This window comes from Microcaecilia unicolor, chromosome 3, assembly GCF_901765095.1.
Source record: "Microcaecilia unicolor chromosome 3, aMicUni1.1, whole genome shotgun sequence".
Classification (NCBI taxonomy): Eukaryota; Metazoa; Chordata; class Amphibia; order Gymnophiona; family Siphonopidae; genus Microcaecilia; species Microcaecilia unicolor.
In genome coordinates this window covers 146,348,204-146,372,289 of record NC_044033.1, presented here as the reverse complement: position 1 = coordinate 146,372,289, position 24,086 = coordinate 146,348,204, and the positions used below count along the sequence as shown (strand labels likewise).

Sequence of the window (24,086 nt, the reverse complement as noted above, 5' to 3'; positions counted from 1 at the left end):
TCTAAGGCTAAAGGAGACCCCCGCAGGCCTCAGCTTCCAAGCAAGAGACACTGGTACACAGAATAATAAAGGCTAACAGATACACAGAATGTAAAAACACTGTCAAAATAAGCACTACTCTTTTTTTTTTTTTTTTTTTTTTTTTTAACTAAAGGGATTACCATCTTCCACCTGCTGGAGACTGATAATACTGAGTTTAGTTCCAGTTTGCCAGGGCTCTTACTGGCTCTCTCTAGAGTCAGAATTTTCAGTCTCCACCTGCTGGAAGGCGTGCACAACCCATCAGTCACATTCTGGGCCAGAAACTTATATTTTTAGCAGTACCAGATGTAAAAACCACTATACTGGTGAAAAGTAATCAGATATATGATGTTCCTGCCTGATTGAACCTTCAATATGAGTGGATACATGAGAGAAGTAAAAGCCACTTGCCCAAGGTCACAAGAAGTGCCAGAGTGAGAAGTGGGATCTAAACCCTGGCCTCCCTGGTTCATTCATTTTTAATCTGAGGACACTTTGAATCCAGGTGAACTGAAGGACAGCTGTCAAGTATCTCCCCTGCATGCAATGCTGCTGAGCAGGGTGTGGTAGTGACATCCACCTATTCCAAGCCACCTTCAAACTTTTCATTGGAAGTATCCTCAAAGAGGTGGGCATTTTTGAATGCATTCCCTTCTTGTATAGGAAATAAATGAACATCCACGCCCCTCCCCAACCTGGAAGAAATGCGAGTAGTGGAAAAAAAAAAGAATGACAATGAGGGCTGCTTTTGAGGCCTTACATTGAAGAACACTTTTTTCTAAACACTAAATTAGGCCATTTCTTTGCCTAATTTAGGGTCTGATTTTTTAAGGCCCTTCTCTAATTCATATGGGGAAAAAACACTGAAAATCAATCCCTTAGGACTAATGGAGATGGAAAAAAAAAAAAAAAAAAGAGAAGGCAAAAGAAGGTAATTACATCAAACATAAAAGAAAGAAGAAGGCCGAGACCAGAGAACTTATACATGAATTTCTACCACAGACCGCACTTAATGATAACTGTAGGACTAACATTACCCCCCTACACACACCAAAACCTATCTTCTCGAAGACCCTTCTACCAATTCCAGTGTGGTCACTGATACATCTGAAAATGAGGTCAGTTCTCCAGGGGGAGGGGGGTATTTGCAACAAAGGTTACAGTTAGTGCAGGTGGAAAGAGGGCAAGGAAGAAAAAAAAATACAAACAAAAAAAGAAACCAAAAAGAGCATAAGTCAGGTCCTGGAATGAGGGGGTATGCATTTCACAAGGGAAGCAAAATATATGAAATAGTGCTAACAGGTTGTACTCTATAAGAACATGTACCTTCTTCCTTCGGATGTCTTCTTGTTTAGACAGCCGCTCATCTACTGCCTGAATGCCTTCACTGACAGATGACTTCAGACTCTAAGATACAAACAAATCTAATGTGAACAGCTAATGGGCAAACTGTACATTTCCTTTATCGACTGTTGTTGCTAATTAATCAGTTCAAAAGCACTATTGAACATTCACTGAGTAATGGCAGTATTTTTTCTTTTAATGGCTGAAAGGTGAACACTAATATGAAAATTTTCTGTCCTTGAAAAATGATTTATCTCCAATGGGTCACCTAAATTTAACTTGGCATCTCCACCTGCCAATCAGAACACATACCCTGGGCAAAAAATATTTTTTTCCTCATTGATTATTTTTATTTATTTAGATTTTGCTCACACCTTTTTCAGTAGTAGCTCAAGGTGAGTTACATTCAGATACACTGAGTATTTCCCTGTCCAGAAGGGCTCCTGAGGCAATGGAGGGTTAAGTGACTTGCCCAAGATCACAAGGAGCAGCAGCGGGATCTGAACTGGGCACGTCTGGATGTCAAGACCAGTTGCTCTAACAACTAGGCCACTCCTCATTTAAAAAAAAAAAATTACCATTTTAATTACAAAAAGTCACATTACAACTGAACTTGGGCCATTTCCAAAGGAACAAACAGTCACAAAACTGATGCCAGGTTATTTCAATACTGAAAATGAAGAAATATGAAGCCTGGGATAATGTGACAATATGCTGTATTGTGAAAGCGAATTCACTGGCCATGAACCTCTATGGGAGCAGAATAGTATGTGCACCCATCTTATGCAGCCAGTAGTGAAATAGTCATTCCCATTTCAGTCCAAAAATCTGATATCTTTCACTATTCTGCTTTTCACAGTGAGGAGCTGACCAATTGTCAAGTTTTCCTCCTCTTAATTTTTCTCTATAACTTGTTTCTGAAGCCAATCCCAGTGAACCCTCTAATTAGTCTAGTTTTCATGACTTTCACAACAAATATTCATAAGAAATGTGCATGCAACCAAAGTAGTGTTTGCAAATGCCATGCATATTCATTATAGCTATCCTAAAAATCAGACTGGCAAAGGGTTCTTCAGGCTGCTTTATAAACAGATTTGGTGGTTATACTCAGGACTCACTTTCTACAGGACCTTTTTGCTACGCTGCAGGAAAATCAGCAGTTACTACGGCTTAACTTTACTATGCGGTAGCTGCAAATTTAACACAGGAACCATTAGGGGCAGTAAGCGGTCTTGAGCTAACTGCAAAACTGCCAATTAGGACACATTATTTGCAGCATGCTAATTGCAAAACACCTTCCACACCTATTCTCTGTCCATGGCCTGCCCCCAACACAGAAAGCACTTATTGCAAACGTACTGCAAACCCCACTAGCTCGGTTCTGCGCTAGCAGATAGCATGCAGTAAACCACATGTTAAGTGCTTAATGAGGTTTAGAAAAGGGCCTCTATATGCATTATTTATGGATTCTTACTCCGTCCCCTGCCTCCCTCCACCCAATCTTACCTACAGTCTCCCCAAATTCACATCATCTGCAGTTTATCCTAGGATAAACACAGAAGCTAAGGTAAAATTATGTCTTACCTAATAATTTTCTTTCCATTAGTCCCAACAGATCAATCCAGAGACAAGTGGGTTGTGTCCCTCTACCAGCAGGTGGAGATAGAGAGAACTTCAGAGTTTACTATATATAGACACATGCAGCCATCTTACTCTCAGTATTGTCGATACCAAAGCAAGTGAAAAGCCAAGCAATCCACCATCAAAGTTCACTCCTGTCTCAAGAACACCTTTGCAGGCTCTTCCTCCACCGCACCAGCGGGAGAGAAAACACCTAAGTGTCAAATTGTCAACATGAGAGTAGTCCTTGCTTCGTAGTTGTCCATCAGTATCCAACGATCCCTTAAGAAAGAGAGAACCTAGTGGAACAAAACAGGAACAAACACCCCTCTGGTGACTATGTACCTTAAGCCACCACACACACAATAAAGGGCAGGCCTCTGGATTGATCTGTTGGGACTAATGGAAAGAAAATTATCAGGTAAGACATAATTTTACCTTCCATAGCGTCCCACAGATCAATCCAGAGACGAGTGGGATGTACAAAAGCAGCCCCCAAAGTAGGGTGAGTTCCCCAAACCGGTAAAGACTCCCAATAAAACTTAACCGAACCCTCAAGCCGGAGAACGGGCATACCCCAACCCCCAAGAGGGCTCACGAACATCAGATGCTAATCACGATATGCCCCAGAACGTGGAACCAGAAACCACCAACGCCAGAGCAGACCATGGTACCAGGTTCCGAAAACAGCGAAAGTCGGACATCCCAAAATCTGAGGAAAGGCGGAATGCAACAAGAGAGAATTTCTCCACGCCGAACCTACATAAACATCTGCAAGCCTGAACACACAGCGAAGCAGCGCAATTCAACGTAAAACTGTATACCTGTGCCCAGAAAGGAATCCAGAAGCCAAGCCCCCTGAGGGACGGTGCGAGTGTCCAGGAGAAGAGAGCTGCACTCAACTTGCAGCGATAGAGCAGCATTCAACATGCCGCAAAGAACTGCGCTGAAAAGCAGCGATGGAACAGCACACAAATGCAGCAATGGAGCTGCGATCAACCTACCGCAAAGAAGTCGTGTACAGGGATGGAGCCGCGCTCCGCTTCCCAGAATGAAGTCACGCTAAACATCCAGCACAGGATCCGCACCCAACCTACAGAAATGGAGATGTGTTGAACGGAACACGCTGGCGCCGAAATCAACATGACTCGATGGAGCCGTGCTCAACAGAAAACAATAGAGTCGATCCCAACCTGTATCAATAGAACGGTGGCCAAGGAACTGCGTACAACTTACCGCAAAGAACATAGAGAAACTGCTGAACATGCCCCAAAGCAACCGTGCTCAAGATGCCGCAACGGCGGTGAACTCAACATGCAGCAACAAAGCTATGCTCAACATGTAGGAACGAAGCTGTGCTCAACCTGCATGAAAAGAGCCAAGCTCAACATGCCACAAGGAAGCTGTGCTGTGCTCAACATAGAACAAAGAACACAGATGGAGATCCTGAAAACAGCCATAAAGGCACTGCCAGGTGAGACTTGGTGTTTATCCCAAGCTCCAGAGGAATATGAAAGTAACACTGAACTAACCTCCTCAAATTAAAGGAAGCAACACACAGCCACAAGGCAGAAAGGAAGAAACAACTTGCCAGGCCAAAACGCAAAATGAAGCCGGCCTCTAAAAGGAAAGTGATTAAAACCAGCTAATGGAGAGAAGCCAAGCAAATCAGAACCTCCCTATGTCAAGGAGAAAGTATTTGTTAAAAAAAAAGAAACAAATAGCAGGGGCTTCACCAGCAAATGCCAGGAGCACCAAAGACCCGACTCCTGAACAGGAACTGCCCAGCAGCCGTAAAAGACTGACAGTCAAGAAACAAAGACCGAGCCTGCAGCCTACATGCAGCCAGCGAGAGACCCCTTCAGTTCGAACTGACAGGAGAAGACCTCCATATCGCAAAGGTACCGATCCCAGAAGGACTCAAGACCAGAATTAGACGCCGGAAGCGAAAATGAAAGAAATTTCGCAAGCGCTCCCTTAGACGATCTGACCTCAAGCAGACTAAGTTGGACAGCCTGACGCATAGCCAGGACAACTGCATTAGCTGAAGCATGGCTCGCCGGTCTGATCCGAGCAAGGCTCGACGTTCCAATCCGAGCAAAGCTCGACGTTATCTGTAGGCCGACCTGACAGCCTGAGTTGTAGCCAGGCCCTGGGCCGAAGAAATCTTAACAGCCTGAGCCCGTTCACCGGTCGTAGCCGGCGCAAGGTCGCTGGCCTGAGCCGGGATAATATGAATTGCTTCAGCCGAAGCAAGGCTCGACGGCCCGATCTGAAACAAGACTCGGCGGCCTGAGACAAACTCAGGCTCGACGTCCGGAGCTAAGGCCAGATTCAATGGCCTAAACCGGAGAGAAGCTCGACGGCCTGAGCCGGAGCAAAGCTCGACAGCCTGAGCCGGAGCAAAGCTCTACAGCCTGAGCCGGAGCAAAGCTCTACAGCCTGAGCCAGAGCAAAGCTCGACAGCCTGAGCCAGAGCAAAGCTTGACGGCCTGAGCTGGAGCAAAGCTTGACGGCCTGAGCCAGAGCCAGGTCGACGGCCTGAGTCGGAGCAAAGCTCGACGGCCATAGCCAGAACAAAACTCGAGAGCCTGAGCAAGGCCAAGAAAGCTCTACGGCCTGAGCCAGAGCAAAGCTCGACGGCCTGAGCTGGAACAAAGCCCGACGGCCTGAGCCAGAGCAAAGTCAGCAAAACTTGACGGCCGGAGCCAGAGCAACGAGCCATGGTCTAAACCATGTACCGTGTTCAGTTTTCCCTGAAACGTTCCCTCATCGGAAAAACTGAGCCGGAGCGAGGCTTAACGGTTAGATCAAAGGAGAGGCTCGATGGCCTGACCCCAATAGAGGCTTGACAGCCTGAGCCTGATCAATGGTTGATGATCTGCGCCACAGTAAAGCTTAACAGCCTGAGCCATAGCAAAGCTGAAGCAAAAACCTACTGCCGCAGCCGGAGCAAGGCCCGACGGCCGCAGCCGGAGCAAGGCCCGACGGCCTCAGCCAGAGCAAGGCCCGACGGCCTCAGCCAGAGCAAGGCCCGACGGCCTCAGCCAGAGCAAGGCCCGACGGCCTCAGCCGGAACAAGGCCCGACGGCCTCAGCCGGAGCCAGGCCCAATGGCCTCAGCCGGAGCCAGGCCCAGCGGCCTGAGCAAGGCCCTCCATCCACATGTGGAGCAAGGCCCGACGGCCTCAGTCTGAAGAATCCTCAACAGCCTCCGACTGACAAAGACCCGGCGGCCTCAGCCGGCACAACACCCGACAGTCTCTGCCGGAAAAAGGCCCTACGGCTTCCACTGGAAACCGACAATTTCAGCTGCAACAAGGCCCACATGGATCAAATCTATCCGCTCTCCTGCGCGACTAGCATCCCCTGAAGTCGCCAACCGAACGCGCTGTCCATCAACAAGGGAGACTACAGCAGACAGGAGCAGCTCCTGAGTCCTCTAAATAGGATAAGACCCAATACCTCAAAATGGGAAGAAACCAAAGCCACTTGTTAGCCAATGAATACAGACACAATGACACACAGACCGACAGGTCCCTTGTGCAGCCTTTCAACCCACCCCTAAGGATGGTGACGAAGGAAGCTAGCACGCACCAGAGACCTAGAATGCAGCTTGCGGAAAATTCCAGCCGCCTGAAACAGAAGAGCCCACATAGCCAGAAGGGAATTAACCAAGGACTAGAGAATCTAAGACTCATTCTCAAACACACAGAGCCTGTGCTGAAGGAAGCCAGGAAACACATGTAAAATTATAAAGTCTACTGAGGCTGTGCTGAACAGCTCCATACAGCAAAGCTGAGGAAAACAGACACTCTGCCTCTAAAGGCACCATTACCATGGAAACCTGCAGAAAGTAAAGAATTGCAGTGAAAAAAGAACAGGCCTTCCAGCAGCATGGAAACAGAAAAAATAAAGCAGCTAGGCACATGAAACTTGTATTGACACTGCATTAGACAGCAGACTGGACTACTGGATTTATTGTCTGCCTGCTCCATGAAAATAAACCCCTAGAAAGATCCAGAGGCCACTCAGCATAAATTAGAGACAAAAGGGCCCCAGGCCCCCGCAAGAAGGGCCAGCAACGTGTACAGCCCCAAGAAAACCAAGAAATCATAGATAAGGCAAAAACCTTCATCGACAATAGCAGGAAGCATATAACTTTCTCCTGCTGCCGCAGTCTCGAAAAACGAGGCCCGGGGAAACGCACCAAAGAAACGAGGAGCCGCCCCCAGGCTATCCCTGCTAAACACTAAAGAACTCCGCGTCAGAAAAACAAACAGAGAAGCAAGCGGTTTACCACACACGCTCCCTTCTCCCCAGGCGGTCGACGAACAAATTCCGGGCAGGACCCAAATCCTACCATTCGGAGCACTTCCCCGCTGTGACTCCGATAACGTCCAGGAAACAGAACCGTCTGAAAAGCGCGAAGGCCAAAAGCCCTGCACAAGATGGCATCCGCTACGGCGAAAAGCCCGCCAAAACCAATACCGCGGACTAAAAATTCTAGCAGAGAGCATCACCCCCGCTTGTTAAAACCTGAAAGGTCCCTGGAAACTCGCAATCTCCCCCAGAACCACGCGATGCCCAAGCTCCGAACACACAGTTCTCCACAATAAAAGAAGTAAAAAACACTCTTACCTCACCGAAAGGAGAAAATGAGCCCAAGGGAGGAAATACCAACCATTGCTGTATCCACACAGAGCTATCACCATCTCTGCTACTTCATTCAGCTGTGCATCCCGTTTGTGTGTTTTGTTTTGTTTTTTTTTTAAGACAGGAGTGCCAGGGAAGCCATAACTCAGAGACAAGTTATCACCACAGCATGGAAGCAGCGCAGGGGTAGGGGAGGAACCTGGCACCACCAGGTGTACCCCTTACTGGCCCAAACCCCTAGCTCAACAAAACCTGAGGGAACAGGCGAGGAGCAGATTTCAAAGCGCTCATCTAAACCTGAGGGAACAGGCTAGGAGCAAACTCAATCCAGAGAGCTGCACAGGATGTGTCCATCCACCTGCTGAGATAGAGAGAATACTGAGAGTAAGATGGCTGCACGTGTCTATATATAGTAAACTCTGAAGTTCTCTCTATCTCCACCTGCTGGTAGAGGGACACAACCCACTCGTCTCTGGATTGATCTGTGGGACGCTATGGAATACACATATGAACATGACAGAAGTAATTCTGACATACCAAGACTTCTTCTCGTAACTGTCCCAAGGGCACTGAGAGCTGGCTGAGGGCTTTATCCATGCCAACCTACAAATAACACAGCAGCATACACATATATTACAAACGGTAGACACAAAGTACAACCCTTTATTTTTACACATGCAGCATATCTTTCATCATTCCACAACTCAGCTGACAGAAGAGATCATGCACATTCAGCAGATTTCAAACCTGCCTGCACTCACTGGGCAATCATTTTTCATACTGATCCACAGGAAGCAAAGTAACCTGGGCAAATCTAGCCAAAGAAAATTTTGAGCTACAAAGATAAAAGCTTCTGTGGACTTGTACCTAGCAAACTGCAAAACCAGTGAACCTCAATAATCATGAACTTGATTATTGCAGTTGTCTGGGTCTTGCCGCGTCTGCATACGTGGAACTGACATTTCAGCCATCATGCTGTGGCTTTCTTCAGGGTACTGAAGAAAGCCACAGTATGGTGGCTTAAAACGTCTGTTTCACTTACGCAGACGCGGCTAGACCCAACCAACTGCAACAATCATGACGTCAGCCACAGAAGCCTATGAGATCATGAAGACCTATTCTTCATTTAAGTGAAATCTCAAGTCTGCCCCATCGTCCACCAGGGACCCAATCATTATGTCAACGTGGTGGGTAGCCATACTGCAAATACCTGCCAACATATGATGAAATCTCACTGCCATACTATAACCTCTACCACTGCCGATACAAACAGCTCAATGTATATATAGACTCCACCTACATGCTATTGCCAAAAAAATTAGGTAGCACTGCAGGTCATTTTAGTTTGATTTTCAAAAGCGAACACAACCACTGACATTTTTAATGACACAGTAAACGAGTTCAAAACAAGACAGTTGAAAAACTTTTTTTTTTAATTAACTACTTTAACCTGTGTTTCCTGGCATGTCAGTTTTGATAAACACTCAGGGATACTTTTGAGGGCACCTGTGACCCTCAGATTTGAGCAATGAAAAATCATCATGAATGTGTTACAAATGCAAGACACTACTCTTCATAAGAGGTCAAAAACAAAAGGTTTTTTGTAAAGAAGGTTTGTAAGAGAATATGCTTTAACAATTTTTGAAGTGAGAGTTATTTTATTATTTAGATTAGCTATCGAAGCGATGTACATTCAGGTACAGAAGGTATTTTTCTGTCCCTGGAGGAGCCACAATCTGAATTTGGACCTGAGGCAATGAAGGGTTAAGTGACTTGGCCAAGATCACAAAGAGCTGCAGTAGGATTTGAACCAGGCTCCCATGCTTCTCAGCCTACTGCTCTAACCATTAGGCTATTCCTCCACTCCAAGAAGTTATTAAGATAGGAAATAGAACAGGACATCAGATTTGCAAAACTCAAAAATTTATAGCTAAAGATAAAGCCAGGTCACTACACTTGTATGCTGGGATCACCAAATGCCAGCACCCATCCACTAATCCAGAAACTGAACTAGATACGATGGATCACTACTTAGGGAAACACTATCGGAGGGGAAATGGGGATGGCATAGCTTGCTCCACCTGGCACACCAACAGACTCACCAGGTTAGTGGAGAGATTCACAAAATCTGCATAGTCTTTGTTGATGAGCTCCACCATGGCTGTCTTGAGTAGCCGGTAATAGAGCTCCAAATCATCTCGCAGCTCTTCCAGCTGGACACGTTTTCGGCACTCTGATACAAAGTGATCGACATCAAAATTATCCTGAGGAGGTAGAACACAAAACAATTGGAGTGAATGGGGGTTAGGGGGAATAATGCAGGATGGTTTGTGTTTAGAAATCTAAAACCACAACACAAATGTTTGCCTTTGGTAGGATATTCTACTCATGGAGAGGTCTTAGAGGCATATTTTCAAAGCACTTAGCCTTCCAAAGTTCCATAGAAAACTTCTTCACATTCTGATACTATATTTAATTTCCTTTCCACCTCCAATAATTTGGGGCAAATTTTAAAATAGGGAATGAATGGGAAGGGGGATGGGATTTGATATTCCACTTTTCTGTAGTTACAATCCATCACAAAATGCCTGGGGCTACCCCGTGGCCACTTAGAGGGTCTATCCCCAGAACAGCTCAGATCCGCATGCAGCTGCCGCTTGTGCTCTACACTAGCAGCCTCCTCCTACCAACTGGGTCCCAACCGCCTCTGGACGAGTCTCTCACTTTCAAATTATCCCCAGTGATTTCTAGGTTACTGGGGCTATACTCCAAGTGGTCTCACAGTTCCTAGGAAGCATTCACAGACCCAACACACAAATCACCAGGATTATTAGTCTAGACAAGCAGACGCAATAAACTAATAATGTTTATTGTCATGAAAATTTAGAACAATGAACAGAAAAGGTGCAATCAGCAAACAGTAACAAGTAACTGAATATGGATCAATTATAAAACAACCTAAATATTTGTATACTATCTAAATAGTACCTCGGGAGATCAGGACGTATAGCTGCTCACAAGTTATCAAATATAACTATTCACAGAGTCTCAGCAAAGAGATCCTTCTCTCTCTTCTCCCTGGCTAACATTGGGGCAAAAGCCAGTACATCCTAGATGAACTGCGCTCCTGGGCCAATCAGAGCCCAGAATAAGTTTTAAAAGTTGCTGGCCACATCACTGCAGGTTACCTATTATCTATGTGCTAAAGAAGGCACAGTCATTCCTCTGTAACAGTTTTAAACATAAACATGCACCACCTGCTGGCCAAACTAGAGAAACACTTCAAGAAATAATCAATACAGTTTTACAGGCTTAAAACCCACAGTTTTTTCAAACAATCAAAGCGGTTTACATATTATATAAAGGTACTTATTTTGTACCTGGGGCACCTATATGGCTTTATATGGCTTTATAAAACAATACGATTCCCAGTAGCATACAAATTTACACCTGCTCCAAAGGTATAAATGAAGTCTATCAAAGTACATAGGAATTAAACAAAACAAAAAAAAAAACATTAAACCCCCATTTACTAAGCTGCGCCAGCGGCTGCCACGTTCTAATGCCAACACAGTCCATTCACTTTGAAATAAGACCTATGAAGCACTGTTAATTTTTTAATCTGTGGATGAATGATGTCATCAACAATCTCAGGATTCAGTCTAGCTCTCCCATCTTCCACAGTCCTGCCTGCAATAGAAAGTGTCTTCTCAGAAGATGTGCTGGTACTACTACTACTTATCATTTCTATAGCGCTACTAGACGTACGCAGCGCTGTACACTTGAACATGAAGAGAAAGTCCCGGTTCAACAGAGCTTACAATCTAATTAGGACAAACAGGATAAACAAGAGATAAGGGAATATTAAAGTGAGGATGATAAAATAAGGGTTCTGAACAAGTGAATAAGGGTTAGGAGTTAAAAGCAGCATCAAAAAGTTGGGCTTTTAGCTTAGATTTGAAGACAGCCAGAGATGGAGCTTGACGTACCAGCTCAGGAAGTTTATTCCAGGCGTACGGTGCAGCAAGATAAAAGGAACGGCGTCTGGACGAAGTTAACAGTGGAGAAGAAGGGTGCAGATAAGAGAGATTTACCCAGTGAACGGAGTTCCCGGGGAGGAATGTAGGGAGAGATGAGAGTGGAGAGGTACTGAGGAGCTGCAGAGTGAATGCACTTATAGGTCAATAAGTGGAGTTTGAACTGTATGCAGAAACGGATAGGAAGCCAGTGAAGTGACTTGAAGAGAGAGCTAATATGAGCATAACGACACTGCCGGAATGGTAGAATGCACAGGATCCTCTGTGAAAATTATGCCAGTTGTGGCCAGCACTTTTGCTTGTTTTTCCAAAAAATGAAAACATTGTCATCTGCATCATTCAAACATAAATAAACCTTTATTTAATCAAAAACATGCAATCTAATATATAACCACCAAGATGGGCCAGAATGACCATTCTTTCTTTGGAACCACAAAAACATAAAAACACCTGCCTGTCCCCCGTTCCTCTGGAGAAACTGATACAGCTGTACCAGACTTTCCAGAGTTGACTTAACTGCTTCTGCCTTTATCAGTGACCTACAAGAAGATTACAAGAAAATATTAGGAAAAGAGTGGACAAATTTTAAGATGTAACCTTCACATATGACCTTGAGCACCCACTGGGTCTGAGGTCATCTGGGTTCACAGCCAGTAGAACTGCCTTGACAAATTTCCCACTGGAGGGACTAGAGTGTGGACTCCCAAAACCTTACTGCATCCTCTGGGCTTCACCCAGATTCACACCTCCACCTCTAGGCTTCTGGTTCCTTCCCCTCAAGCCCCTCTGTAGCCTGCCTCCCTGTGCTCCCCGAAAGGGTTGACCCTGGCCAAGAACCTACTGCATTAAGAAACTCTCACAAGGGGGAAGTGACATCATCAGAGGGGTGAATGGATGCTTCTCACTAAAGATCCAGAGAAGTCTAATGTAATAATAATTTAAAACCAAACAAAGCACCCCCATAGAGAGCTATTCATGAGTGCAGTGTGTGAAAGTAGCCAGATGTTGGAAAAGCAGTGACTGTGGTGCAGTTTACATCTCACTATACTGCATGAAGTGTGGGTGCCTGCAGACAGAGAGAAGATGGTGGCTGCGGGACGGCCCAAGTTGGAAAACAGTTGGATGAGGAAAAGTGTGGCTTGAAGGCAACACCTGTGATATTCAGAAATGGTTCTGTGAACTTAAAAGTGAGTTAAAAGCTGCAAAGAATGTCATTAAAGGTAATCATTGGACTACATTTAGAAGTGAATGAACTGGGATCCCTCTTAGCAGAAACAGAGATGCACATGGAGCAACATGCCTCAGAGCAGAGTGAAGAGGAATGTAAGGAAGGTCAATCGGAGATATGGACTAAATCAGAAGATTTCATAAACCACTCAAGACAGAGTAACACTCACATAAGGGGTCTCTCAGAAACTGAGCAGTTCACAGATGCCAAGCTGGTGGTGCAGAAATTATACAGCGTCATTCTGGGAACGACTCTGCCAGGAAGGCTGACAGTTTGATCTGTGTGGAGAGAGCCCATCAAAGACTCAAGACTACAGCAAACCAGCAAGGGAATCATCCAAGAGCTTTTAAACTAGAAATGGGGGGAAGGCCGACAGTCGCTCAAAAGAGCATGGTTCGGGATAAGGTATCTTTCAAAGATATCACCATAACAGGGAAGATAGAGTATCCTGATAGTGAGGTTGCAAAGAGATTGTAGTAGATCGGGTATCTTTAAATAACAATAAAAATCAGACAAAAGATTGCCAATTAATACTGTCAAGTACTAAGCATGATGTACTTAGGAACAACAAACATAGTTTGAAATGTCTATATGCGAATGCCAGGAGCCTAAGAAATAAGATGGGGGAGTTGGAATATATTGCACTAAATGAAAAATTAGATATAATAGGCATCTCTGAGACCTGGTGGAAGGAGGATAACCAGTGGGACACTGTCATACCGGGGTACAAATTATATCGTAGTGATAGGGTGAATCGGATTGGTGGAGGGGTAGCATTGTATATTAACGAGAGCCTTGAATCAAATAGATTGAAAATTCTGCAGGAAACAAAACACTCCTTGGAATCACTGTGGATTGAAATTCCATGTGCAAAGGGGAAAAGGATAGTGATAGGAGTGTACTACCGTCCGCCTGGCCAGGACGAACAGACGGATGCGGAAATGTTAAAGGAAATCAGGGACGCAAACAAACTGGGCAACACAATAATAATGGGGGATTTCAATTACCCGCATATAGACTGGGTTAATGTAACATCTGTACACGCAAGGGACATAGGATTTCTTGATGAAATCAAGGACAGCTTCATGGAACAGCTAGTTCAGGAGCCGACAAGAGAAGGAAAAATACTAGACTTAGTCCTTAGTGGTGCTCATGATCTAGTGCAGGGGGTAACGATACGAGGGCCGCTTGATAACAGTGATCATAATATGATCGGTTTTGATATTGGCATTGAAGGAAGTGAAACTAGGAAATCAAGTACGCTAGCGTTTAACTATAGAAAAGGTGATTACGACAAAATGAGAAAAATGGTGAAAAAAAGACTGAAAGGAGCAGCTCGCAGAGTAAAAAACTTGCATCAGGCGTGGATGCTGTTTAAAAACACCATCCTGGAGGTTCAGGACAAATATATTCCACGTATTAGAAAAAAGGGAAAAAAGACTAAACGTCAGCCGGCGTGGCTAAACAGTAAGATAAAGGAAATCATTAGAGCCAAAAAACAATCCTTCAGAAAGTGGAGAAGAGAACCAACTGAAAGTAACAGGATAGATCATAAGGAATGCCAAGCCAAATGCAAAGCGGAGATAAGGAGGGCAAAAAAGGACTTTGAGAAGAAATTAGCGTTGGAAGCAAAAATACATAGTAAAAATTTTTTTAGATACATTAAAAGCAGGAAACCGGCCAAAGAGTCGGTTGGGCCGCTGGACGAAAATGGTGTTAAAGGGGCGATCAAGGAGGACAAAGCCGTAGCGGAGAAATTAAATGAATTCTTTGCTTCGGTCTTCACCGAGGAGGATTTGGGGGGGACACCGGTGCCGGAAAGAATATTTGAAGCGGGGGAGTCGGAGAAACTAAACAAATTCTCTGTAACCTTGGAGGATGTAATGGGTCAGTTCAGCAAGCTGAAGAGTAGTAAATCACCGGGACCTGATGGTATTCATCCCAGAGTATTAACAGAACTAAAAAATGAACTTGCGGAGCTACTGTTAGAAATATGCAATCTGTCCCTAAAATCGAGTGTAGTACCGGAAGACTGGAGGGTAGCCAATGTTACTCCGATTTTTAAGAAGGGTTCCAGAGGAGATCCGTGAAATTATAGACCGGTGAGTCTGACGTCGGTGCCGGGCAAGATGGTGGAGGCTATTATTAAGAATAAAATTGCAGAGCATATACAAAAACATGGACTGATGAGACAAGTCAGCACGGATTTAGTGAAGGGAAGTCTTGCCTCACCAATCTAATGCATTTTTTTGAGGGGGTAAGCAAACATGTGGACAATGGGGAGCCGGTTGATATTGTATATCTGGATTTTCAGAAGGCGTTTGACAAAGTGCCGCACGAAAGACTCCTGAAGAAATTGCAGAGTCATGGAATCGGAGGTAGGGTATTATTATGGATTAAGAACTGGTTGAAAGATAGGAAGCAGAGAGTAGGATTGCGTGGCCAGTATTCTCAGTGGAGGAGGGTAGTTAGTGGGGTCCCGCAGGGGTCTGTGCTGGGTCCGTTGCTTTTTAATGTATTTATAAATGACCTAGAGATGGGAATAACTAGTGAGGTAATTAAATTCGCCGATGACACAAAATTATTCAGGGTCGTCAAGTCGCAGGAGGAATGTGAACGATTACAGGAGGACCTTGCGAGACTGGGAGAATGGGCGTGCAAGTGGCAGATGAAGTTCAATGTTGACAAGTGCAAAGTGATGCATGTGGGTAAGAGGAACCCGAATTATAGCTACGTCTTGCAAGGTTCCGCGTTAGGAGTTACGGATCAAGAAAGGGATCTGGGTGTCGTCGTCGATGATACGCTGAAACCTTCTGCTCAGTGTGCTGCTGCGGCTAGGAAAGCGAATAGAATGTTGGGTGTTATTAGGAAGGGTATGGAGTCCAGGTGTGCGGATGTTATAATGCCGTTGTATCGCTCCATGGTGCGACCGCACCTGGAGTATTGTGTTCAGTACTGGTCTCCGTATCTCAAAAAAGATATAGTAGAATTGGAAAAGGTACAGCGAAGGGCGACGAAAATGATAGTGGGGATGGGACGACTTTCCTATGAAGAGAGGCTGAGAAGGCTAGGGCTTTTCAGCTTGGAGAAGAGACGGCTGAGGGGAGATATGATAGAAGTGTATAAAATAATGAGTGGAATGGATCGGGTGGATGTGAAGCGACTGTTCACGCTATCAAAAAATACTAGGACTAGAGGGCATGAGTTGAAGCTACAGTGTGGTAAATTTAAAACGAATCGGAGAAAATTTTTCTTCACCCAACGTGTAATTAGACTCTGGAATTCGTTGCCGGAGAACGTGGTACGGGCGGTTAGCTTGACGGAGTTTAAAAAGGGGTTAGATAGATTCCTAAAGGACAAGTCCATAGACCGCTATTAAATGGACTTGGAAAAATTCCGCATTTTTAGGTATAACTTGTCTGGAATGTTTTTACGTTTGGGGAGCGTGCCAGGTGCCCTTGACCTGGATTGGCCACTGTCGGTGACAGGATGCTGGGCTAGATGGACCTTTGGTCTTTCCCAGTATGGCACTACTTATGTACTTATGAGATGCATTGGTTTATCTGACTTTTTTTTTCTTGTAAGAAAAAGCAAGCAATGAAAGAAAGGAAGAATGGTTTGGGAGCAGCTTGAACTTTTCCAGTTCAGCATCCTTATCATGAGATTTCCTCTAAATATGATCTAACTTATGAGAACATTTCTTCATCTGTGCCAAATCCCTACCATACCACGGTGCTCGATGAGTAACTAGCCTTACCTTACAAGTCAATGGAGACAATTTATCAATTGTTGAAAGAAATACCACCATGGGGCTCATTTTCATAGCACTTAGACCTACAAAGTTTCATAGGTTCCTATATAACTTTGAAAGTCTAAGTGCTTTGAAAATACATCTCTATGCAATATATCTAGACAATTAAAAGTATTATTAAAATCTACTTAAGACACAGGAGCTAGCTCTGTGGGTACTGGGTGCTTGAGCACCCTCAATATTGAGAAAATTCCATGTTTATATCCAGGGAGGGGCTATTTCCATTGGGCTTGGCACCCCCAATAATTCTGAAAAGTTGGCTCCTATGACTTAAGAACTGCCGCTCCCCCCCCCCCCCCCATAAATAAATAAATAAAACACAGAAGGATCAGTCCTCTGTAGTAATAGCAGTCAATGAGGAAAGAGGCATGGAAAATGAAATAAAAATCTGCAAAATAATGATCAATCCAGGGGACTTGTTTCCATATTAAATCCCTAACTCCTAACTGTATAAAGGGACCTGTATAGGTGGCTAAATAGTCCAATTATCATCCCTTTTCATGTGTAGATTGAGGAGTGGACAATAAAAAAAAGAGCAAGAATACTTTTTTGACTGAAAATCAATAACCTCCTGATTACAACTAGAAATGGCCAATATGCATTTCCTGGGTATCCTTAGTGCTGAGGATAGAACCTGTACCTCCGTCCAACACTTGGCCAATGGATGGGAGGAATGATACAAATGATACTAGCAGAATGGTTGGACAGTAAACTGGAGAATCATAGGGTGCTCAAATATAACCGAGATGCATGGCAAAGCTCCAGACAGAGCAGAAGCAACATCTACAGAAAATGTGACTAATAGTGAAAGAGAGGAGTGAATATGGTTTGTGAGTGGCAAGAAAGGGAGGTGTGTGTAAAAGAATGAAACAGTGATATAAAGCAAAATTTCAAAAGCCTATTCATCAGCCAATAATAAAGTTTATTGAATACTGTGTTCACTGTTGGGAAATGATTTATGCTGTTACGTCAATAAAAATTTTTTAAAAACTAGATAAATAAATCACCTTAAACTCTAAAACAAACCAAAGAACCCACGTTAAGGGCATAGTTTTCATTTACAGTAATTGTTAAATACATTGTGTTCGTACCTCTGCACATAAACACCAAGCATAGGTTAACGAACAAATAAATAAATGAGAACTGCTAGTTCAGAAATAAAGGAATTATTTTCTAAAGGAGTATCAAGCTCAAACAGAAGACACACAATACACAGACTTAAAAAATTCAGTGGCAATGGCACTTTTGCTGAGGAGTTAAAAGATAAGGTTTGCCTTTGTGTAGATGATACCAAGGGAATGGACACCCCGGAGGGAGTGGAAAACACGAAAAAGAATCTGCAAAAGTTAGAAGAATGGTCCAATGTTTGGCAGTTAAAATTTATTGCAAAGTGCAGAGTGATGCATCTGAGGAGCAGAAATTCAAGGGAGCCTGGAGGGGCATAATCGAAAGGGGCGCCCAAGTTTTCCTGAGGACATCCTCGCAGGACGTCCCAGTGAAGGGGTGGGGAAACCCATATTATTGAAACAAGATGGGCATCCATCTTTCGTTTCAATAATACGGTCGGGGACACCCAAATCTTGACATTTAGGTCGTCCCTAGAGATGGTCATCCTTAGACTTGACAAACAAACAAAGCAAACACTGGGCCTTCAGGGGTCAAGGGACTCTTATAGGTCAGCTAATTGATTAGTTGACAAGGATGTAGAATAAACAATCAGGATATATTTCCCACATGCTCTCACTTTTGGCGGTTTATGCGGCTGAAGGTGTTTTACAAACGAACTGTTCAAACAGCGGGAAATATATCCTGATTGTTTATTCTACATCCTTGTCAACTAATCAATTAGCTGACCTAGAAGAGTCCCTTGACCCCTGATGCAGGCGTTTGTACGCTGAAACACGGCCCGTGTCGGGTCTTCATCATAAATAAAGGACTACATTTTTCTCAATCCTGAAGGCCCAGTGTTTGCTTTGTTTGTTTGGTTGCTTTTGTATGCTGTTTTCCCTCTTTTTTGTGTCTGTACATCCTTAGACTTGGTCATTTCTGATTGTCGGCGATAATGAAAACTAAGGAGCCCATCTCAGAAACGAAAAAATGCAAGCCCTTTGGTCATGGGAGGCACCAGTATTCGTAGTGCACTGGTCCCCCTGACACGCCAGGACACCAACCGGTCACCCTAAGGGGTACTGCAGTGGACTTCAGAAAAAGCTCCCAGGTACATAGCTCCCTTACCTTGTGTGCTGAGCCCCCCCAAAACCCCTCCAAAACGCACTACCCACAACTGGACATTTAAGGCTGGCATAGAGGCTGGCACAAAATATTTTTAAAGTTTTTTTTTTGAGGGTGGGAGGGGGTTAGTGACCACTGGGGGAGTAAAGGGAGGTCATCCCTGATTCCCTCCAGTGGTCATTTGGTCAGTTCGGGCACCTTTTTGTGCTTTGGTCGTAAGAAAAACTGGACCAGGTAAAGTCGTCCAAATGCTCGTCAGAGACGCCCTTTTATTTCCATTATGGGTCGAGGACACCCATGTGTTAGGCACACCCAAGTCCCGCCTTTGCTACGCCTCCGACACCCCCCCCCCCCCCCCCCCCCCCCCGGGAACTTTGGTCGTCCCCGCGACAGAAAGCAGTTGGGGACGTCCAAAATCGGCTTTCGATTATACCGATTTTGGCGACCCTTCCGATTTGTGTCGAAAGATGGGCGTCCTTCTCTTTCGAAAATAAGCCTGATAGTGACCTTGGGGTGATGGTATTTGAGGATCTTAAAGTAACAAAACAGTGTGACAAGGTGGTGCCTATAGCCAGAAGGATGCTAGGCTGCATCAAGAGAGGCTTACCAGCAGAAGAAAGGAGATGTTGATGCCTCTGTACAAGTCACTGGTAAGGCGTCACATGGAATACTGTGTTCAGTTTTGGAGGCCATATCTTGCTAAGGATGTAAAAAGACTAGAAGCAGTCCAGAGGAAGGATACAAAAATGGTATGGGGCTTGTGCCAAAAGATGTAAGAGAAGAGACTGGAAGACCTGAATATGTATACCTTAGAGGAAAGAAGGGACAGGGGAGATATGATATAGGCGTTTAAATACTTGAAAGGGGCTTCCAAAAAACCTAATTTAAAATTTCACTTGATGTTGGGAGGTAGGGCGCAAGGGGGGCTGGGGATGCCGAATTTAAAATTATTGAACCGGGCCTGTCTCCGTTATCTGCGGGGCTGATTTTATGGAAAAATCCTGTTTTACACCTGTAGACACTAAAAGGGCCATCTATGCCCCTTATTCCTTTTTATTGCACTGCACCAGCTCCCCTAATACCTAGACAGTTTTGGGAGGGGGGGCTGCTGTTATCCCCATTGCAAGCTATATAGCAGATTTTGATGAGGGGTTTGGGCAGGGATCCTAGTGTAACTGATAAGCTCCTGATTAGGGGAAATGTTTCTTTTCAGCCAGTGTGGGAAAAATTAAATTTCAGTCCTGGGAAGGGGGGGGGGGGGGGTGACACACGTGGAACACGTGAAGAGACAGGTGATCTTGAATATCTTGGAGGCTATGGGTGGGTCATGATGTTCTCTCCTGGGTCTTTAATTGTGATCTGGGGGTTGTGCCCCACAATTGTCAGTGGGAAGAGTACAAGACAAAGGCTCTCTCCATGTTTGTTATATTCTTAGTTAGGGGTGGGGTCGGGGTTTGCAAACACCATGTGGAAATCTGATCGTCACAATTTGGGAGGGTGGGGGGTTAGGAGTATAAAAGTGGGAGTTGGGCCGGGGGGGTTTCCATGTTTGTTCTACTGTCAAGCTATGCAAGCTTAGGGTGGGTGGGTGAGGGCGAGGGATGAAAATAGTAAAATGCTGATGACAGGCAATAATATATTTTGTTACCTTTGCATATGTCAGTTGTCTACATCATGTTGCTATATGCCTTTCGTGTTTGTAATGCATTGTTTGGTCTTTTGTCATCAATAAAAATGTTGAAACTAAATACTTGAAAGGTATTAATATAGAAACAAACCTTTTCCACAGAAGTGGAACTGGTAAAACTAGAGGGCATGAATTGAAGTTATTTTATTTATTTATTTTATTGCATTTGTATCCCACATTTTCCCACCTTTTTGCGGGCTCAGTGTGGCTTACAATAAGTTGTGAGTGATAGAAATACAGTTTGTTACTACTTGGTTATGGATTACATTGTGAGGAGTTAGGCGAGACAAACTCAAGAGTATCATTTAGGAATATAACAATGGAAAAGAGCAGTTAAACACTGGGGGAACAACGGGAAACTAAAAGGGCAGTACATACAACAAGAAAGCATAAAGGCATACATTTTCTGTGAGTAGAGGTATGAGTGTGGTGAGAGTACAGGGGATGAGAATTCAGAGTGGCTGTATTGAAGCATTGTTGAACCATGGGTGTGGGCTTTATGTATTTTGGTTCTTTCCGTAAGTTTTCTCAAAAAGATGGGTCTTCAATAATTTGCGGAAGGTGGCTTGTTCGTAGGTTGTTTTCAGGTTGCGCGGCAGTGAGTTCCAGAATTGCGTGCTCATGTAAGAAAAGGTTGACGCATGCAGCGCCTTGTATTTCAAGCCTTTGCAATTAGGGAAGTGGAGGTTGAGGAAAGTTCGGGATGATCTTTTAGCATTTCTGGGTGGTAGATCTATTAGATTAGACATGTAAGCTGGGGCTTCACCGTGAATGATTTTGTGGACTAATGTGCATGCCTTAAAAGCAATGCCTTCCTTAAGTGGGAGCCAGTGTAGCTTCTCTCGTAAGGGTTTTGCACTTTCATATTTTGGTTTTCCGAAGACGAGTCTGGCTGCTGTGTTCTGGGCTGATTAGGAGTGGCCTAGTGGTTAGGGCGGTGGACTTTGGTCCTGGGGAACTGAGTTCGATTCCCACTTCAGGCACAGGCACAGGCACAATAAATTACATAGGGGCTCATTTTCAAAGCCTATGGAAACCTATGGAACTTTGGAAGGCTAAGTGCTTTGAAAATATGCCTCTATATTTTCAAAGAACTTAGCCTTCCAAAGTTCCATAGGTTTCCATAGGCTTTGAAAATGAGCCCCTATGTAATTTATTGAGGCATAAGCTTTTGAAGACCACAGTCCACTTCATCGCATGCATGTCTTTTTGTAATTCCAGATTAACACACTTTGAAAGTTTTTATACACTACCAGCTGTCCCTGGGAAAACAAGTCAAAGATTTGTGGTGTTACACATTTCACTTATATAGTCACATCCTGAACACCACACTATAATTCAGCATCATGACAAGCAACAAACAGCATCGAATATATTGTGTAATTTGTGGAATCTGTGTTTTATGACGTGCTGGGTCACCCCACCTGTCTGTCAAAACACCTGTGTACACTAATTTGTCTTTCCCCTTTCTTAGCAACCTCCTCCACCCCCGAACACACAGCTCGGACAATAACAAATCCGTTTGCACAAAGGGAAGGAGTCAGTAGCCAGTAGTCCCAGCAGCCCTCTTCCCTATATGCTGGACAGCAACAGTCTCACACCAGTGATACCCAGTGCTACAGAAGGCTGTCACCTCATCCCACATCAGCCAAATTATGACCAGTCTTGGTTTTGCGTCACTGTATATAAGGGCTTGCAGTTCCGATTTCACTAGCAGATTCACACACTCATGCATGCAAATAACAAGAACTGGGGGAAAGGGAATCAAGATCAGATCTACACCAGCAGACCGACCAAGAACAGACGATGAAAGAAAAGCGAAGCAACCACTAAGCACTCTTCTTCCCCAGTGCCAACAGCAGACAAACGGCTGCACGGTGAGAAAATTTATCATCCGCTTGCTCTCATCTCTATAGAGAAGAAGACATGAAGAAGGGCAGGGGGGAAGCCTCAGGACTGGGGTAAAAATTAGGAACGGCAGCCATATCCTATAAATAAAGGAACTAGCGATTACAGACACCACCATATCCTCTCCCAACCTTCATGAACTCGTCCTTATCGAAGCAGAGCGTTTCAGGGCCCTTAGGCAAGTTCATTCGCCTCCGCTCCATCGCTGCTGCCGTATCTAAGAAGCGATGCGACGCGACACTTCCGCCAACCTGGACCCTCAGCAACGACGACGAGACGCTGCAGCCTGTAGGAACTCGGGCAAAGAGAGGAAGGCAGGAAGAGAGCTGTCTGGCAACAGTGGCCTCAAGCGTGCGCCAGTAGGTACTGCAAGAATGTAGTCCGAGCCCTGCTTGAATTAAGCATGCGCAGTAATTCTTTGATGATTGCATTAGTATGGGAACTGCCGAGCTACCAAGTTATCTATTCTAGGAAGGAACTTTTTTGATCAGGCCTAGTTTTAAACTTTGCATTAGTATGGGAACTGGAGAGCTACCAAGTTATCTATTCTAGGAAGGAACTTTTTTGATCAGGCCTAGTTTTAAACTTACATCCCAATGCAGTGTAGTATTTGTAGTCCATGATGCTATCTACTAAAATCAGTGCTGCAGGCCCCATAATGCTCCAGTATAACGTTTGCAGAAATCCAGGACAGGCCAAAAAGTCTCCTTCCTGGAATGGGTAGGCAGCTGTGAAATCGGGTTTGGATAATATTGTAAAGATAGGTGGCTGACATGTTAGCATCCCTTTTTTTTTTTTTGCTTTGTATGCTTCATATTTTTGTATATTTTATTACTGGATGTAAGAAGACAAAGCAGTGGTAGGTGTGTGGCTTCAAAATTAATCATGTGGAACAGCAAAGAAACAAGACTTGCACAAAAACCCTCTAGCTATGGGTTCATTCCACTCCCAACATGCCCCCACCCCCAAAAACCCTAGAGGTCTCCTGGACCCAACCACTCCATGATCCCTCACCCCAGAAATGACCTCTTTGGACCCTCACCCCATCAGATCCCCTCCACCCCTTCAACACCCCCAAGGAAATCAGTGGTGGTCTAGTGGACTTCCCCCCCCCCCCCCCCCCCCCACACACACACACACACACACACACACACACACCCCGGGGTTTTAAAAAATCCATGATGGGCTATGGACTTCACTCTCACATGAAAAAAAAAATCCCTAGTGGTCTGGACTACACCCTCCCAGACCCCTTCAAAACCATGTAACTAAAAGACGACAGAAGCAGTGCCCACTCACTACACTACTCCCTCCATGCTTCTGTCTTGCAAGATAGTAGCAGCTGACTCCACCTAGTACATCCTGAGATGCACCATGAGGGAGGGTCATATTGCCAAATAAAGGCATTTTCACCTTAGGAGTGGCCTAGTGGTTAGGGTGGTGGACTCTGGTCCTGAGGAACTGAGTTCAATTCCCACTTCACGCACAGGCAACTCCTTGTGACTCTGGGCAAGTCACTTAATCCTTCATTGCCCCATGTAAG

The 24,086-nt window shown here is 44.6% G+C and overlaps 1 protein-coding gene across 1 annotated transcript in view; it reads right to left on the bottom strand.

Moving 5' to 3' along the window:
* Positions 1-22,815, bottom strand: part of COG2 (component of oligomeric golgi complex 2) — a 129,265-nt gene extending 106,450 nt beyond the window's left edge. Inside the window, exons 1-4 of the mRNA XM_030196435.1 lie at positions 22,675-22,815; positions 9,743-9,904; positions 8,178-8,243; positions 1,348-1,428 (exon numbers count right to left, since the gene is read on the bottom strand). Of these exons, the coding sequence (XP_030052295.1) occupies positions 1,348-1,428; positions 8,178-8,243; positions 9,743-9,904; positions 22,675-22,746 (381 nt within the window). The 5' untranslated portion in view covers positions 22,747-22,815. The remainder of the gene's footprint in view (positions 1-1,347; positions 1,429-8,177; positions 8,244-9,742; positions 9,905-22,674) is intronic.
* Positions 22,816-24,086: the final 1,271 nt, after the last annotated feature.